The 18,060-nt window shown below is 49.5% G+C and overlaps 1 protein-coding gene across 1 annotated transcript; it reads left to right on the top strand.

Moving 5' to 3' along the window:
* The first annotated feature begins 1,149 nt into the window (after positions 1–1,149).
* Positions 1,150–15,214, top strand: TAGLN3 (transgelin 3). Its single transcript, XM_047100060.1, is given in 5 exon segments — positions 1,150–1,329; positions 2,498–2,672; positions 12,927–13,029; positions 14,797–15,043; positions 15,045–15,214. Coding segments are annotated over 5 exon segments (816 nt in total). The 3' UTR covers positions 15,156–15,214.
* Positions 15,215–18,060: the final 2,846 nt, after the last annotated feature.

Here is an 18,060-nt window from a genome sequence, read left to right as displayed (position 1 = left end):
AGCAGTTATAAAAATTTCAGGCCAACTTAGATCTAAGTTGATTACTCCTCCGGTCTTGTTTGACCAATCAGTTACCACAGTGGGGCCTGACAGGTCTTTGACTAAAACACACAGATGAAATGGTCACACGCTACCAAAACCTTTCACTCCATGAGCTCTTAGTACATTGACAGTGAGCTTTGTTTCTTTATAGAACATGCTCTTAGTATCTTTCTATTGAAAATAGCATTTAAAAGGTTCATTCTTTGGATAAGTCAAACTGAGGCACAACAGTTACGGCCAGGATGGAAGTTTCCAGATGAAATCTGGCTGGCAGCTGAACAAGTTAATGGATGCAGCTCTCAGCCCCTCCCCTCTTGTCCAGCCAGACAACTGTTACCCCAGGGCAGAGGGAAAGTGGTCTGGCAACTCCTGACAGATGGACAGCTGACAGAATGGACCCTCCCCTAGGCCCCAGGCCTTGTGCAGCTGTGCTCCGGCCTTGTATACAATCGGCTGTCTCCCCCAGAGGAGGGGAAAGAATTGTGCAGCCAGAAAGAAGCTCTCAGCGGGAGGGAGGTGGGCGGGATTGACTGACATACGAGAGGGCTGGCTTTTTGGAGGGCTCTTAGCAACGGCCCCGGTTTGACCCTCCTCAGCTAGAAGAAAATCGAATCAGTGTACCATTCTTCCAGGCGCCATGCAGCATCAGCAACTGAACGTCAAGGCGGCCTTCCTTCCTTCCTGTTAATTACCTGCTCTCTCCCATTTCAGGATCCCAGTCTCTGCAAAGTGCTTCTGGAGAGGGGACGCCACGACCACCACCCAGCCCCCTTGCTGCCTGGGGTTTCAGCCTTGATTGTGAGTCCTTGTACATCACCTCATCTCGTCCCATCGATAGGCGGGACCGAGAGGGGCGTTCCAGCCCCCCTGGACCAGCAGGGGCTTTATTCTAGAGTCACTGGCGCGTGGCTGCGCTTTCCCTTCGCGTTGGTAGGTGAAACCCCAGTGGCTTCATTGGCTCCTTGATTTAAACCACGCCCGGCTTTCTGCCCGCTTTGCTGCTGCTGGGCCAGGCCGCCCAGCCACGTCCCAGCCCCCGTTCGCAGGGAGCCGGGCCGCTGCTGCTATTGTGTGGATGCCGCGCGTGTCCTCTCTTCTCTTCCAGAGATGGCTAACAGGGGCCCGAGCTATGGCTTAAGCCGAGAGGTGCAGGAGAAGATCGAGCAGAAGTACGATGCGGACCTGGAGAACAAGCTGGTAGACTGGATCATCCTGCAGTGCGCCGAGGACATAGAGCACCCGCCCCCCGGCAGGGCCCATTTTCAGAAATGGTTGATGGACGGGACGGTAAGGCCGGCGGCGATCTTGGTGGCCAGGGCAGTGGGCTGAGAACCCCTCCTGGACTTTCTCTTCTAACAGGAGGCTGCAGGTGGGGCTGCGGCTGCCAAACTCTGTGTCTCGCGGGGTGGGAATGGAAATGACTTTATTTCTTTGGGGGGGGGGGGGAAGGTCTGCGCTCCCCGCACAATTCCCTTCCTGGCTTAAGGACTCTCCACCCACCTGAGACATGGCAGCTTCCTTGGGAGTTGTTGCCAAATTAAAAGCCCTTTTTGCTTTCTGCAGTGGGAATAATCAGATAAGGATTTCCCTTGGATTTCTCCAGACTTTTGGTCCATCAGCGCGTGGGGTGCGGGGGGGGGGGGGGGAGGATAATTATTCCTCCCCCCCACCCCCGGGGAATGGGTTAGTTACAAAGTACAACAAAAGAAAGGGTCAGAGAGACTAACCACCTTCCCATCCTTCCCCAAGCCATGCTGCCTGGGGTGCTGGATGTCTCGAATGCATGGGTTCTCAAGAAACCGAAGGGAATCCTTACTTGGTAACTGCTTTTCTGACCAGATGCTCTCGTGCGTTTGGGGGTTGGAGACTGCTGATTCGAACAAGCCCATCTTTTCCCCGCAGGCTGTGATTTACTGTTACATAACAGCTATCCTACGTTTCTGTTGGGTCGCCCAGGACTTGGGTTACAAGCATCTAGGAGGAGGGTACCCGGTTCAGCTCTTTTATACCTCATTGGCACATATGGGTTGAGTTATTGAAGGCTGATTCTGATCTGCCCTTTGAGAGAAGAAATAATATTCGATTCTATTATTTGACCTCTCCTCCTTCCATTGAAAGTCTGGAAATCACGGGCTCATCATCACACATTGTTCCCTATTTGTAAACATTCTTTCCCTCCCCCAGAGAAAGGAAGGGAGGAGCCAGCAGGGAAGGGGGTTCCCAGGATGCAGGACCCACTGTAGCCAGGAGCAGCCTTGGGAGTGAGGCCACCTGGGTCTCTGGGGTTTGGCGTGCGAACCTGGCCACCCAGCCCGGAGCCGTGCCTTCCTGGGGCGCAAGACTTGCCTCTGCCCAAACCCGGAAACCGTGCGCTATAGGCCTGGGACTCACTTTGCATTAATGATGGATAAATACAAAGGGAAACATTGATTTTGTCTCCCCTTTCTCTCTTCAGGTCCTGTGCAAGCTGATAAACAGTTTATACCCACCGGGACAGGAGCCCATTCCCAAGATCTCAGAATCAAAGATGGCTTTTAAGCAGATGGAGCAAATCTCCCAGTTCCTAAAAGCTGCAGAAATCTACGGTGTCAGGACCACTGACATTTTTCAGACGGTGGATCTATGGGAAGGTAAACAGCCCTCATGCCTTTGGGGTTATTCCCCCTCCCCCTCCACTTTGGCCATCTCTTTGGGAAACCTGTTCACAGTGTTCTTCCTTATGCCTGTGTGTGCCCCTGTGGGGGTGGAGGGTGGGGTGGAATGGGGGTTATCCGCTGTGACCCCGGGGCACTGTTAGCTTACCGCTTTGTGATATTCTATTGACAAGGCTACCCTCCTCTGAGGGAAGGCGCACCCTGGGGACATGGCAGGGGACCTCAGCAAACCAGCACGTAAACAGAAGCCTCCATGGAGAGAAAGCTAAAATGGTTACATGGATGCCTTTCATTCCTGTTACCCCTCCCACAACGTACTCTTTCTGAACAAATGGTAGCTACTGGAAGAGAAGGGGGGCTGGGTGGTGAGCGTGCTTCTGACTCACCGGCAGCAACAGGGCTCGTAGACAAAGCCGCCTGGTGCGGTCTGTCATTCAGTCTGAGAAATCAAGAGCACCCCAACCTTTTACGAAACGATTATCTGAGGGCTTGGTGACTGTCCCTTCCAGATATATATTCTGCTCAGAAAGTGTGAAATGTGATTTTTCTTTTCTTTCACATTTGTGAATTGACTTGTGAGGCATAAGTCTTATGAGGCATAAAAGTCAAATCACATTTCTGGACGTATTTGACAGTCCACCATTACTGGGGGAAATGGTGTGAATGGAGACACGGCCCGAAGTTGGGACCTGTGGTCATAGTGCTTAGTGTTCCCCTGGGCCCGAATGTGTGTGCCTATCCGTGCAACGGTTCCACGCCAGGCTGGCCAGGCACTGGAGCTAGGGAACAGTTCAAGCAGGCCTTCCAGGTAGGCTCTGCTCGCTCATGCTCAGTCCCTGGCTGTTAGCAGTGGTGCGCCCAATAGGATGCCCAGGGCAGTGACCCAAATGGTCCTCCTGATAGTGAGAAGGGGGTAACTTTCCTGTGATCGGGAGACATGGTATTTCAAGAGGTATTTAGATGATGGATGAAACAGATTTCTAGCAGAGGACCATCCTACTAAACAACTTCTAAAGAAACAATTGCCTCCTTAACCCTTACACCCCCTCTGTGTCAGGCAGAGAGCTGGTATTTCCTGTTTCTCTCACACGTGAGTTGTTAAAATCCCAAGACACCCATCATGTAACCTGTGTTTTGCCATTACTTAGAAAGTCAGATATCCAGACCTTCAGGCCAGGCCATTGGACTTCTTGGCTACTCACTTCCAAATCTCGTGAATGTCACAGTTGAGACTTGGTTTCTGCTCTTTAGACCAAAACGATGATGATTTTCCCAGCTAATAAAGAGAGCCCCTGCCTATTGATATCTCCCCGTACCGTAGGCGTGGAACAACCACTTTACTGTGTAATGCCAATTAATTCTCCTCCAGTTCTATGAGGTGTTATTAATTTTCCCATTTCAAAGAGGATGAAGCTGAAGCTTGTCCATGAGTACTTGTACGCATCGTATGGCCTGTAATTAGCAGAGCCAGGGCTCAAACTCGAACTCTCTGAGGCCAGAAAATAGGGCCTCAACTAGTCTGCCCTGTCATGCTTTGACCAGGAGGCTGTTTCCTGCACCTGCACCATGAGTGTGCTGGTGAGTCATAACAGGAGGATGAAGAAGAGAAGGAGGAGGAGGAGTCAGGACTGTGTGGGACAGAAGGGTGGAGCCCCTGTATTAGGAGTTCATGTGAATAGAAGGGTGAGCCCCCCACCAAGCGCAGGAAGTATGTAGGAAGAGAAGGAAACTGGGAAGTCTGTGGGAGATGTGGACCCCGAGCTTGCTTCTCTGTCTTTACTCGACTGACGATGTCTTACTTGCCTTTCCACTTTTATCAGAGATCACGCAGGTAAACTTTACATCCCGGAGGTGCTGGCAGTGACGAGGAGGGGTGTAGGGAGCCACGGTCCCTGATTAACAGAGCAGGGGGAGGTCTACACCACCTGTCCCAGCCCTGTGTGTTCATACTTCTTAAGGGAGAGGGAGGTCAAGAAGCATGAATGAGACTGTGGTCGCCTAAGGTAGGGTCGTGGACAGGTGGGCTCCAAGCCAGGTTAATACTCCTAGAAAAAGGAAACCAGGCAGACACAGAGCCAGGGAAAAAAGGATGAAGCTTTAAAGGAAAAAAAGGAAGGGGATTCACTCCAAGGGTGGCTGACCGAGTATAGGTAACCATGACTGACACTAACAAAGCAGATGCCTGGGAGTGTCCACGGCCTCCCGTGGGCCCCTTCATGGGAGGACTGAGGTTCTGGAAGAGTCATTCTAAGGGAGGGGGCCTCTGGATCACTGACTGAGGCTCAAGCCAGAGCTGGTTACCATACAATGGAGCAAGAGGTAGGAAAGTGGGTTGCTTTGGGCAGAGAAGGGAGGAGCGGGCTTGGCCTTGAGCAAGGCCAGGGTGAGACCCAGGGTACTGAGTGAGAGAGGCTGGGTGCTTCCTGCCAGAGCCAGTTGTCGCTCGTGTCTGGGGATGAGCAAGCCTGAATCAAAGGGATGCTGCAAGGCAGGGTCGGCATGTGTCAGCGTGAGGGTGCCCGTGTCTACTCACACAGCTATCAAGCTGGCCATTTGCTTGGCTTCATGCCGCATCCCCCCTACTGCTCCGACGGTGGTTTTCCGTTTATTCCCATTCCCTCCTGATGCCACGCACTGGGCATGGCATTTATTCCCATTCCCTCCTGATGCCACGCACTGTGGCTGCTGCGGGTCCAGCCCTTCTCGCTTGGGCACTTCTCTTCCTCCTCTGCAGGCACTTTATGCTCAACAGCTCTCTGCCCCCTGCCCCCCATCTCCCCCGCTTGGCATCTTCCCAATAGGGTTCTGCTTGCCCACGGCTGCCCAGTGACTCCATGTTGCTCTGAGGTTGCAGACAAATGAAGCTGCAGGAGGCCAGGCTTGCAAGACGCCCTCCCATTTAGGCTTCAGTTAGACAGGCAGGGGCCCCAAATGGACCCATTATCCTGAAACCCCTGTTCGATGCACAGTGAGATGTTTGGAATGGACTTAGGAGCAACCAGAATAAAAGGTCCTGGGCTTTAAAAAGGAACCCCGGGCCTGAACAACGGCCCAGAAAACAACCCAACCAAAGGATATTAGAAACAGAGCTACTGAAGTTCCTCTGGGAGGAAGCTGGGCATGAGCAATCCCTTTCAGGGCTGGGGAGGAAGCTGGGGCCGCTTAGAGCCCTGGGAGAGGACTGAAGAAGTCTTTCTCTTGCATGAGGGCAGGTGGATGCTGGCAGGTTCCTTCTGGATTTGTGGAGAGTGCCGGGAGGGGGTGGGAGTGGGGCTGTCTCAGCTGCCCATGACTCAGGAGAGCATACCGGAGCTTAGACGTCAGTGTCTTTTCTGTGGAGGGAAAGTGAGAAGGAGACGAGGGAGGAGCAGGAAAAGGAAGTATGTGTGTTTGTGTGTGAGAGAGACAGAGAATGAGAGAGAACATGGGAGAACTAGGGGATGTGCTGGTAAGAAAGTCTCAAAGAAAACTTACCCTGGAAGGTGGTACAACACAGATTTCTAAGACCGCCTGGTTCACATCTCTGGTCCACCACTTATCAATTAACTTTTCTAAGCTTTGATTTTCTCAGCTATTTCACAGGGTTGACATGGGGATTAAAGGGGATGATGCATTAGAAGTTGCTTAGCAAAGTGTCTGGCAACCGTAGAGCATAATATACGGTGGCAAGGTAAACGTTACTACAGTCATTGCCCTGTCCCTTTTTAGGACAAATTGAAAATGTGGGTGGCGGGAGCAAGGCTGGAAAGGCACATATTCTGCCTTGGAACAGATGGACTTCATTAATGGCTTCATACAGAAGCCGGTAATGTTGCCTGGATGGCATTGGCCCTCTGTCTGTCGTGTGGTGCCTTCACTGCATCGGCCGTCCTCCAGTATGGAGGGGCCGGCTTCACGGGTCACCTTCTGACTTTTTTCTATCCTGTGGTCATTACCCTCTTGACATCTTTCCCCAGAATATATTGCTTTGCCAATTCCAGACCCAGAAGATCTTGGTACAGTGAAAAGAGCATGAGTTTGGAGTGAGATAGATGGGTTGAAGCTCTTTAGCTACATGCCAACTTTGTGAACTTGTTTCAGTGCTCAGCTACTCAGAGCCTCAGTTTCCTTCTCTGTAAATAAGTCTAGCACTTTCCTCGGAAGGTTCTTGTAAGGATTAAATGTATAAAATGCCTGTGACCGTGCCTGGCTAATAGACACCTAATAAATGTTGGCTTCCTTCCCCCTATACTATAAGTCCATCAGCAACTACCTTTTGGTTTCTTTGCATAGCCACATGGTGAACAAGCATTAGACATGTAGAATTCTAGAATGTCAGAGCAGGCAAGACTCAAAGATCAATCCAATCTGATTACTTTTCTCAGGAGTCCTACTGACAAGGATCCTGGCCACATGGTTTTGCCCTGCCCCCCTGTTCCCTTTCCTTGATGACTAGGAGTCAGGGAAGAGTGTGGTTTATATTGGGTGGGGGGAGTACCTGGCAGTCCAAATATATTCTCTGGGGAGGTGGCTCTATATGTGTCATTCCGTAACAGCAAGAACAAGGAAACATTTCACCCAACTCGAGAGACACTTGGGGGTCTTGTGAGGTACCTGTAGTGACTTGAGTCATCATAACATGCCTGCTGCTTGCCGTCTCCTTTTCTGTCAGAACAGCCTCCGCTGCTCGTGACTTTGTTTGGCGGGTTTTTCCTTCAGCCGTGGTTCTCAACCTCGAGCCTGGTAGGTGTATGAAAACACAGCCCCAGTGTTTCTGAGGTATTAAATCTGGGGTGGGGCCCAGAAATTTGCATTGCTTACCAATTCATAGGTGATGCTGCTTCTGCTGGTCTGGGAACCTGGCTTTGAGAACCAACAGAGTGTCTGCAGAAAGGCAAGCGACAAAAATTTGTGAAACTCACAGAGCAAGCCCAGCCTACTCTCTGACATTTCTCCTTTGACCGTAGTAATATTTTCTCAATCTTGAGGAGAGAATTGGGGGCTGTGCCTAAGTTATTACTCAAGGAAAACAGAAATGATACCAGAAAGATGAAAACAGCCAGTATTCCAAGAGTAACACAGATGAGTCAAGACGGATAACAAAACAAAGTAGCTCTGAAGCAAAAGTTTTGACTGTAAACTGTGAAACACTTGTATTTTTTAAAACCACTTATTTATTTATTTAGAGAGTGAGAGAGAGCACTAGCAGGGGAGGGGCAGAGAAAGAGGGAGACAGCGAATCCCAGGCAGGCTCCCTTTATGGTAATAGCGCTCAAACTTTATGGGTAATAAGAATCCCTGGTTGGGGGGGGGGGGCGGGAGAGCCTTATGATTGTAGAGCCCTCGGCCCCACCCCCCTGGAAGTTATCATTCAGTAGTCTGAAGTACAAGACCACACTTGGGGAAACACCGCTTTGTGCTAATGCAGGAAAGAGGGCACACTCAGTTGTCTGAGCAAAGGTTTGCCAGGTTGAGTACAAGGGAGCTGCTACACCACCATCTCATTTTTTATAATTGCAAGTCTAAATATCAGCCCCTCCTGTAAGAGGAAGCTAGAAGAGTCCAGCTCACCTGATCAAAGTGCTGAGCTGGTAACGCACATTTGGCCCCTCCGATTCCATGTGTCACTTCCCTTTTTATGGCCAGTGGTCTCACTTTTAGGTCACCACCAAGGACTCAGCATCTAGAAAATTCCCAGTCCTTCCCAGTAGTCGCTACTCCTTTTAGGAGAGTCTTCTTCTTTTTTTTTTCTTTTTTCTTGGAAGAATAGCCTTGAGCAGTGTTTTCAGGCTGCCTTGCCAAAGTATCTAGGGTGTAGCTTTCAGGGAGCAAAGAGATTCCAAGCTGCCGGACTCCGAGCTGGCTCCCAGCTTGGATCAGAGCCCTTCTAATTATTGACTTTACCATTTGACTTTGCGGAAGATGTCTCCGAAGGGAGGAGTTTTTGCTTAAGGAATAGCGTGTAGTACTTACCGTGTGCTAGACCTCGCAATGTTTTTTTTTTTTTTTAATTTTTTTTTTTCAACGTTTATTTATTTTTGGGACAGAGAGAGACAGAGCATGAACGGGGGAGGGGCAGAGAGAGAGGGAGACACAGAATCGGAAACAGGCTCCAGGCTCTGAGCCATCAGCCCAGAGCCCGACGCGGGGCTCGAACTCACGGACCGCGAGATCGTGACCTGGCTGAAGTCGGACGCTTAACCGACTGCGCCACCCAGGCGCCCCAACCTCGCAATGTTTTTAACAAGTGAAAACCCGAGTAGTGGAACAATGCTTGCCTCTCCATCTGGCTGTATCCGAGTCATCTCAGGAGATTGCTCCAGAATCAGAATTTTTAAGATTCGCAGGTATTTCTTTCTTTCTTTTTTTTTTTTAATTTTTTTTTCAACTTTTTTTTTTTTTTTTTTGGGACAGAGAGAGACAGAGCATGAACGGGGGAGGGGCACAGAGAGAGGGAGACACAGAATCGGAAACAGGCTCCAGGCTCCCAGCCATCAGCCCAGAGCCTGACGCGGGGCTCGAACCCACCGACCGCGAGATCGTGACCTGGCTGAAGTCGGACGCTTAACCGACTGCGCCACCCAGGCGCCCCCTTTTTTTTTTTTTTTTTTAACGTTCATTTATGTTTGAGAGAGAGAGAGACAGAGTGTGAGCTGGGGAGGGGCAGAGAGAGAGGGGACACAGAATCTGAAGCAGGCTCCAGGCTCTGAGCTCGAACCCACGAACCATGAGATTATGACCTGAGCAGAAGTCAGATGCTTAACCGACTGAGCCACCCAGGCGCCCCTCATTCTCAGGTATTTCTGGTAATCAGTCTAGTTTGAGAGCCACCGTGCTTCTCAAACTTGCCTAATGGTGTAAATCACCTGGCGAGCTTATTACAAATATAAACTCCCAGGCCTCTCCCCAGGCCTACTGAATCCATCTCTAAGGGGAATGACCTCAAAATTCATATTTTTAAAGAGATGTCCCCCCCACTATCCCATAAATAGTCCAAGAGGCTTGGGAAACCTTGTTCTGAAGTAGGCCGTGTTCTAGGCAGATGGTTATAAGATTCACAGATCTTCCTTAACCTCACTGCTCCTTTGGACATTTAATATGTGACCCCCCAGTTATAGAAATCAGCCTCTACAAATGGTCCCTTCCCTCCAGCAACATGTGATCTGGGCTTCTGAACTGGCAAGAGAGGTGAGGCTAGAAAAAGGCCCTCTCGCCATTTCAGCACTTCCGTGCTGGAGTTCATGAGGGATGTCTGTTAGAAAGCTGAGTAGAGGGGCGCCTGGGTGGCGCAGTCGGTTAAGCGTCTGACTTCAGCCAGGTCACGATCTCGCGGTCTGTGGGTTCGAGCCCCGCGTCGGGCTCTGGGCTGATGGCTCAGAGCCTGGAGTCTGTTTCCAATTCTGTGTCTCCCTCTCTCTCTGCCCCTCCCCCATTCATGCTCTGTCTCTCTCTGTCCCAAAAATAAATAAAAAACGTTGAAAAAAAAATTAAAAAAAAAAAAAAAAGAAAGCTGAGTAGACATGCCAGGAAAGCAAGATAGACAAGTTAGAGGGGCAGATTCCTGCTCATAGTGTTACTTAGAATCTTGGCCAGGATGAACTTGACCCGCACACTGATGGGGGACTCTAGGCCCCAACTCTTCTTCTTGCTTTAACCTTATTTGAGTTGCGACCTGGAGAAATTATTCCAGACAAAAACGCTCAGAGACTTATGGCTCTCGGGGTTGGTACCGTTGAACTTATGGGGCGCAAGAACAGTGACCCAGTTTTGTCCCCCTGTGCATTCCCTCTGGCCTGGTCCTCACACAGCCACTGCCACCCCTGTAGGTTATCTCTGATCACCAAGGAATGTGCCACCACAACCAACCTGCAGTGGGGACCCATGGCTGATGGTGGCCTAGTGGACTGTTTGTGGGCTTTGCATTCAGACACCTGAGCTAGAGCCAGGCTCTGGTTTACTTGCCGAGTGACTCTGGGCTCGTTAATTAACCTCCCTGAATTCATTTTCCCATTCATACACTGGAGGGAATAATATCAATTCCACTGGTTTGATACCATGTATAAAAATATCTGGCTTATAATTTATATCAAATCTCTTGCCTTGGGACCTTTCTGAAGGAAAACTTTTCCAACGTGTTTTTGTCAAATGACGCCTCCTTCCCTAGCTTCTTCTGCCCAATCGTGTAATTGCTTCCTTTCCCACCTTCCAGGATATATCTTTCCTTGCCAACTTTTCCCCCTCCTTCCTGCCTGGTTTCACCAGCTAGCTCCCTGTGAAGGGGGCTGGGTCTGTGCTAACACAACCTGCCTCTGCACCCGGGGCTCCAGGGTCATATCTGTGGCTGGGTTGCTGGCTGTCAGGCTGCACGTTCCCCCAGATCCTGGACTTCCTCGACCTGTGCTTTCCAACCACCAGAAACCGATTTCCTGTGTGGCCCTTGTACAGAGTAGGGTTGAATGGTATACTCTAACCTTCCCAACCCTCCCTGTGCTTAATTCTTGCTGTAAGTTCTCTTTAATGGCTCAATGCTTAAGAGCAAACCCTCTCTCCATCTCTTTCCACAGTGATCCCTCAGAATATCATCACTACAGCTCTATTAAAAAAAAAAAAAAAAAAAAGGATCGCGTTACACAGTGACAATTACAGAAAAGCTTTTTATCTACGAGAAGTCATTCTAGTAACCACCTCTGGGTTTGTTCTTAAGTCTTATGATTCCTTGTGCCCTCCCCCACCCATCTGCTGCCCAGACACTTCCGTTCTGTTCTGCACGCCCCCCCCACCTCCTTCCCCCCCGCCCCCAGCACTGTAACTATCAGCTAACCCCACCAGGCCTCAGGATCCCCGAAACCGCCCTGTGGTTAATGGGGTAGGGAAGAAAAGTGAGGGAAAATGAATCTACTCTTTTTCTTTCTCTCTCTCTCTCTCTCTCTCTCTCTCTCTCTCTCTCTCTCCTCTTTGAATAGATGGACATCCTGAATTGGACTTCCTCTGTGGACCTGAATTGTTTATTTCATTAGAGTTCTACTCCAGTCTTGTTTACCATCTGCCTTTCTCCTGTAATTCTGTATTCCCCAGTGACCAAGCCGCAGCAGCACGGTGGGGGGAGAGAGCACAGATGGTTCGCTCAGTGCAACGAGGGCCTTTTAGTATTTGCCCTTAACTTTTGCAGCTTCACCCCCCCAACCCTACCCGCCCCACTGAACGCTGCCTTCCTTGCTAACCCTGTGCCTTGAGCTTTGCACCCCACATCCCGTGCCGTGCACGGATCTCTGTCTAATCCAGGGCTGACCACGAGGTAGCATCTTTCCCAGCCCCGGGCCTGGCAGTCAGCTGGGAGGGAGGAAAAGAGAGAGGATGAGAGGAACAGGCTGACTTTCAGGGTCACTTGCCTCCTCTGTGGATTCAGGGTCACTGGGCTCCTCAGGGCATGCCCCCCCTTTCCCACTGTATGAAGGGGCACACCACACATCTCTCTCTGTCTCTCTCTCTCACACAGACACACACACACACACACACACACACACACACACACACACACACGGCAGCTATTTATTATTTCCATTTAGCTCCTTCCAAGCTGCACAAAATAAAGGGCCTATCGTTTGTGTCACATTGAGTGCTTTCTGTGTTGATTTGCTTGCCTTCATTTGCCGGCCTCCAGCCCAAAGAGCAAAGTGAATACCCTTTGAATCAATTGAATACGTCAAGTGAATACAATTTGACGCACATGGGTGATTTTAGACCCTTTTAACCCAGAGAAAGTAAAAGAGAGGAGCCACCTGGGGTTTGGCACATTGAATCCAGCCAAGCAACTCCTTTCCAGTTTCCTTTTCCCCCTACCCCCAGTCCTGAGGAAAATCGTCTTCTGCGGACCAGCTCGCAAGCCTACCCACAGGATTTCCCCTTGCCACAGTCTGTAGAACCCACAGAGGCAAGGGCCTCTGCTCAGAGCAGGGACCTACTTGTATCTGGGCTGACAAGTGTTTGGAATGTTTTATTCATTCGGCAACTATGAATGAGTTAGAAACTGGGCGAGTCACATAGAGACTAGCCAGGTAGTTTTTTGTTCTTTTCTGGGAAGTTTTGCTATGGTTATCTTCGGGGCTTTGAGAAGTATTTGGTATCCCCCCTCTTGAATGGGATTGGCCTACAGCCTCCCATCAGAACTTCCTTCCCAGAGGACCAGCCCCATCCTTCCAGATTCCTTAGCCCTGACACATGCTTGGCTTTAATGTCTTTGTTGGCTTGTAGGGAAGGACATGGCGGCTGTGCAGAGGACTCTGATGGCTCTTGGCAGCGTTGCAGTCACCAAGGATGATGGCTGCTACAGGGGAGAGCCATCCTGGTTTCACAGGTAAATATCCCTTCCTGCCACCACTCCCCATGCTCCACTCGTCAACCGAGGAGGGTGATTTTTACGAGAAAGAACATCTGGAGCGCTAGAGGCTATTTCAACACAAAGCACTCAGGGCCCCCACAGCTGATTCCCCAGGAACAAGGGAAGACTGATGCTGTCATTCAGGTCAACAGCCCACCCAGGGCAGAAAGGATTGGGGGTTTCCTGTGGGATACTGGGACCCTCCGGCTCCGGCTGTGCTGTTTCTCCAGAGGCTGAGCAGGACTGACTGACTTTTCTCAGAGGTGGCTTGAGGTCTGCACTTGGTGTTATGATCCAAGGAGCCCTAAAGTAAACTTATTTACTTATTTATTCTTGAACTTAATGAAGGGAACATATGTCCTGGTTAATGCCTGTTGTCCCAGTGTATTTCTTTATTTTTTTTAAATGTTTACTTGTTCATTTTGAGAGAGAGAGAGAGAGAGAGTGAGCACGTGCATATGAGCAGGGAGGGCCAGAGAGCAAGGGAGAGAGAGACTCCCAAGCAGGCTCCACACTATCTGCGCAGAGCCTGATGTGGGGCTCGATCCCACGGATTGTGAGATCATGACTGAGCCAAAATCAAGAGTCAGATGTTTAACCAACTGAGCCTCCCAGGCAACCCCCCAGCGTATTTATTAATCGCTGTCTCTTTCACTTTCAAAAGTGGCATGGTCTGGATAATATATTATGTGGTCATATCAGTAAAGGATTTATTTTCTTGTCCTTGTTTTCAAGGGTGGGGGAAGCAAGGAAGGTGAAACTCCACCCAATAGCTCAGGGGGCCTTGGAGACAAAAGAGTACTTTGTAGCAGATAATTGACCCTTCATTTCCCTAACCTGGCTTTCTTTTTCTAGACAGTTGTAAAAAGTTACCCCCTTGTGTCATTTTAAATGAACCTTGTCTGAAAATCTCCTAGATTTTGGCCAGTTGAAACTCTGCTTTTAGTCCCAGCTTTGCTAGTGACATATCGTGGTTTATATGACCCACAAAACCAAAATTAATTACTACCTGGCTCTTTACTGAAGTTTGCTGACCTCTGGGTAAGAGTAAGAAAATTTCCCTCCTTAACTCCTAGGTCCTACAGCTCTAAAACGGGAACATTAATCCTTGGCCCCACACAGGGAAAGGCCGAATGGGATTTATGACATGCTTTGTAAGAAGACCTGACTGTAATTTTCACAAGGGCTTGAGGTAACTTTGAGAGAGAGGGTGACAGGAAAGTTGTCTGAGAGTGAAGTCTTCAGAAAGGAAGCCACTGACTCTTTCGTGGAAATTCTGAAAAATCATCTGGGTTCTAAGGAGTGGAGAGCTCCTGTGTCATGGAAGGGCCTATTTGGAGTAGGGCTAGAGCTCGTGATAGGACCATAGCCCAGGGTAGGAATATAGCCCAGGATAGGAATAATGATCAGAGTAGGACCATAGCTTTAGGCTGGGGCCATAGACCAGGTAGGGACTAATAGATCAAGGTAGGACCATAGCTCATGATAGGATTATAGCTCAGGGTAGGGCCTTGGCTCATGGTAGGGTCATAGCCCATGGTGGCCATTGCTCAAGGTAGGACTGTAGCTCAGGGTAGGATCACAGTTCCTATCAGTACTATAGTTCAGTATAGGGCCTGCTATTCTATTTGGTGGCCTTGGGTTCTGTTTGGTGACCCTAATAGAGTCTTTCTAACTACGTGTCTTGGGAAGGGCTTGAAAACTGTCAGAATGACATTATTCCATCTCACTTCCCCTGCCCAGGAAAGCCCAGCAGAATCGGAGAGGATTTTCAGAGGAGCAGCTTCGCCAGGGACAGAACGTCATCGGCCTGCAGATGGGCAGCAACAAGGGAGCCTCCCAGGCAGGCATGACCGGGTACGGGATGCCCAGGCAGATCATGTAAGATGCTGCCTCCTGCCCCCCCGTAGAGAGGACGAATGTTCCACACCACGGTCTCTGTGATAAAGAAATAGTTAGTCACCTTCTGACCTTCTCTTTCTCAAAGCCTCCCAGTTTCTGGTTTTTGCAAGTGCTGCATTTCTGCTGAGAATCCGCGTTGCCTACTGCTGCCACCTTGTGTTCATTTAGAACTATGCAAAGACTCCGCCTCCTCTTCCTGAGCTCCCTCTTTTGCCCGAGTCTCCCTTTGTCTGATTATTTATTTATTTATTTATTTGCCAAAAACTCCCCTCCTCAACTTATTAGAACAGACCTAATAAACAAATTAGTCTTGTGTCTTCAAACGTAAACTTCATTCTTCGCCGTACGGTCTTTGCCACGCGGGGCTGGCCTCCGTCCATTCACGGGGCCAGCAAGACAGGATGAGGCTTAAGCCGAAGGTGTACAACTATAGGCTCCCTCTGAGGAAGCCCTGATCAGGTTGTGTTCTGTGTCTCAGCCACGGAAGTGGAAGTTTAGACATAGTTTTGCCCACTCTGATAGCCTAAAGCCAGGAGTTCCAGAACAAGGTCTTTGAGTCACTTGGGCAAAGTACCTACCTTGTGCTTATGATGCTGGACTCTGGGCGGGGGGGAACCCCGGAATGAGCAAGCCGAAGCCCCAGTTCTTAAGGGGCTCTCATATAGAGGCCCAGAAAGTATTTGCTGGATGGGTGGTTTTATCAAACAGCGGGTGACGGTCGAAGGAAAGAGCGGTTGTTACTTCTCTACCAATCTTTCCCCTGCCTGCCGGACCCTGGGTCTGACGTCCACGTTGATATGGTTCTTCATAAGCCAAGCATTAGAGGCAATGTAGATTGCTCCCTTACACTCACTTACAGGGTCTAAATCCGTAAAACTGCTGGGTATTGCCGAAGATAGACATCTAGCTAAGATGGGAGAGGTTCCAAAGATTCTCTCATCCGTATGAAAACTAAGAAGGCCAATAAACTTGGAGACCACTGTTTAATCTTATTCTTTCCTACCAGTAGAAACAAGAAAAAAGTGATTCAGGGGCGCCTGGGTGGTGCAGTCGGTTAAGCGTCCGACTTCAGCCAGGTCACGATCTCGCGGTCTGGGAGTTCGAGCCCCGCGTCAGGCTCTGGGCTGATGGCTCAGAGCCTGGAGCCTGTTTCCGATTCTGTGTCTCCCTCTCTCTCTGCCCCTCCCCCATTCATGCTCTGTCTCGCTCTGTCCCAAAAATAAATAAACGTTGAAAAAAAAAATTTTTTTTAAAAAAAAAGAAAAAAGTGATTCATTTAGTAAGAAAAGAGATGAGGCCTTTTATCCATATAATGAATTGTTAATTAACAAGAAAAGGTAAAATAAATGAAACTATAGATATTGCCACCTCCTAAATGTTTGGGTGTTGGCTTTTCAGACCCTGTTCTCTACAGTTCCAGGCTTCCAGAGGGATTTCTATGGGATCCGCATTGGGGTGGGCAGCGCTGCTTAGGAGGCAGAATCCCGGGTCCCCATTTGTTCTTCCGAGAGAGCATCATTGATCTTATCTCTTTTCTATATTAGGATTCAGCATAAGATTTTAAGACTTTTAATATTAAAAAAAAAAAAAAAAAGGATAGCCTGAGTCACACAAAGAACATAATGTATCCTTCAGGAGCCCCAGAGACTTTCTAACAGCCACTGGTGAGTTGTCCATTCCTGGAAAGATGTCACATGAACATGGCAGCTGAACCTTTACCTCAGAGTTGTCACAAAAGCAAGAGAGGCGGGTTGATGGAAAAGAGTAAAATAAGACTGGGAGGAATTCCTGGAGAGATAGAAGGTGGTCAGGACTCTGTCTGGGATTGGGAGTGGGGGCGCGGGAGGTAGCCTCCATCAGCGGGGGGATAAGTTTGGCATAACTTTCAGGCTTCGCCTGTTCCGTTCCCCACAGTGCCCTGGCACCACCACTGCTACGTCAGAGACTCGAAGAGGCAGAGAAACAGCAAAATCAGCTCAGGGCTGGAAGGAAGTAACCCACCAAATCTAGGGCGGTGTTTGAGAGCAGCTGGGAGTGAGGAGCAGGTGGTGACACTGATAGCCTCATCTGCACCTGGGCTTTTCCTCCTCTTAGCACGACCCCAACCAGCCCCTCAGGCTCCCACCCCTGAGTCCCATTGGTTGATGACAGCCTGGGGATGAGGCTGTTAAAAACAAAATTGAGGGGCGCCTGGGTGGCGCAGTCGGTTAAGCGGCCGACTTCAGCCAGTTCACGATCTCGCGGTCCGTGAGTTCGAGCCCCGCGTCGGGCTCTGGGCTGATGGCTCAGAGCCTGGAGCCTGTTTCCGATTCTGTGTCTCCTTCTCTCTCTGCCCCTCCCCCGTTCATGCTCTGTCTCTCTCTGTCCCGAAAATAAATAAACGTTGGAAAAAAAAAAAAATTGAGGCCCTAGGGGGAAGGTGTACTCAAGTCATAGGGATTGACTAGGAGTTAACACAGAATGCGAGAGCCTAGTTTATAATTCCAAAGACTACCTGCCTGAATATAGTATTTCCATCTCCCAAAAGTGGCCAGAAGCGATCCAGACTGAGGTCTGAGATTTCCGCCCCTTTACCCACTTTGTATTTGCAATCAAGGTAGCAGATAACCTCAGGGCAACATGAGCTCCTGGATCCTATCTGAAAGACTCTTGAGGAACAAAAGTACCATCATCAAAAGACACAGTAGATCACCCTTACTGGATTAAGCAGAATTCGCGGACCAGACAGAAGAATCATTTCAAAGGAGTCTAACAAATATGCTAAAAACGATAAGGGAAAATACTGGAAACATGAAGTAATAATCCACTATGAAGAAAAATCAACTGGTGATATGGAACATTAAAAAAAATAAATGAAATAAAGATTGAGAGTGGAAAGGATAAAATGAACAAGCTAATAAACTGGAATATCAAAACAAACTCTGTAAAAAAGACATAAAGTGTAGGGACGCCTGGGTGGCTCAGTCGGTTAAGTGTCCGACTTCGACTCAGGTCATGATCTCGCGGTCTTTGAGTTCGAGCCCCGCGTCGGGCTCTGGGCTGATGGCTTGGAGCCGGGAGCCTGCTTCCGATTCTGTGTCTCCCTCTCTGTCCCTCCCCCGTTCA

Source organism: Lynx rufus, unplaced genomic scaffold (assembly GCF_022079265.1).
Source record: "Lynx rufus isolate CCGP_SWC_20201006 ecotype Redwood Valley unplaced genomic scaffold, mLynRuf1.p SCAF_5, whole genome shotgun sequence".
Lineage (NCBI taxonomy): Eukaryota > Metazoa > Chordata > Mammalia > Carnivora > Felidae > Lynx > Lynx rufus.
Note: the sequence above shows the minus strand (reverse complement) of the source record. Positions and strands in the feature narration are given on the sequence as shown.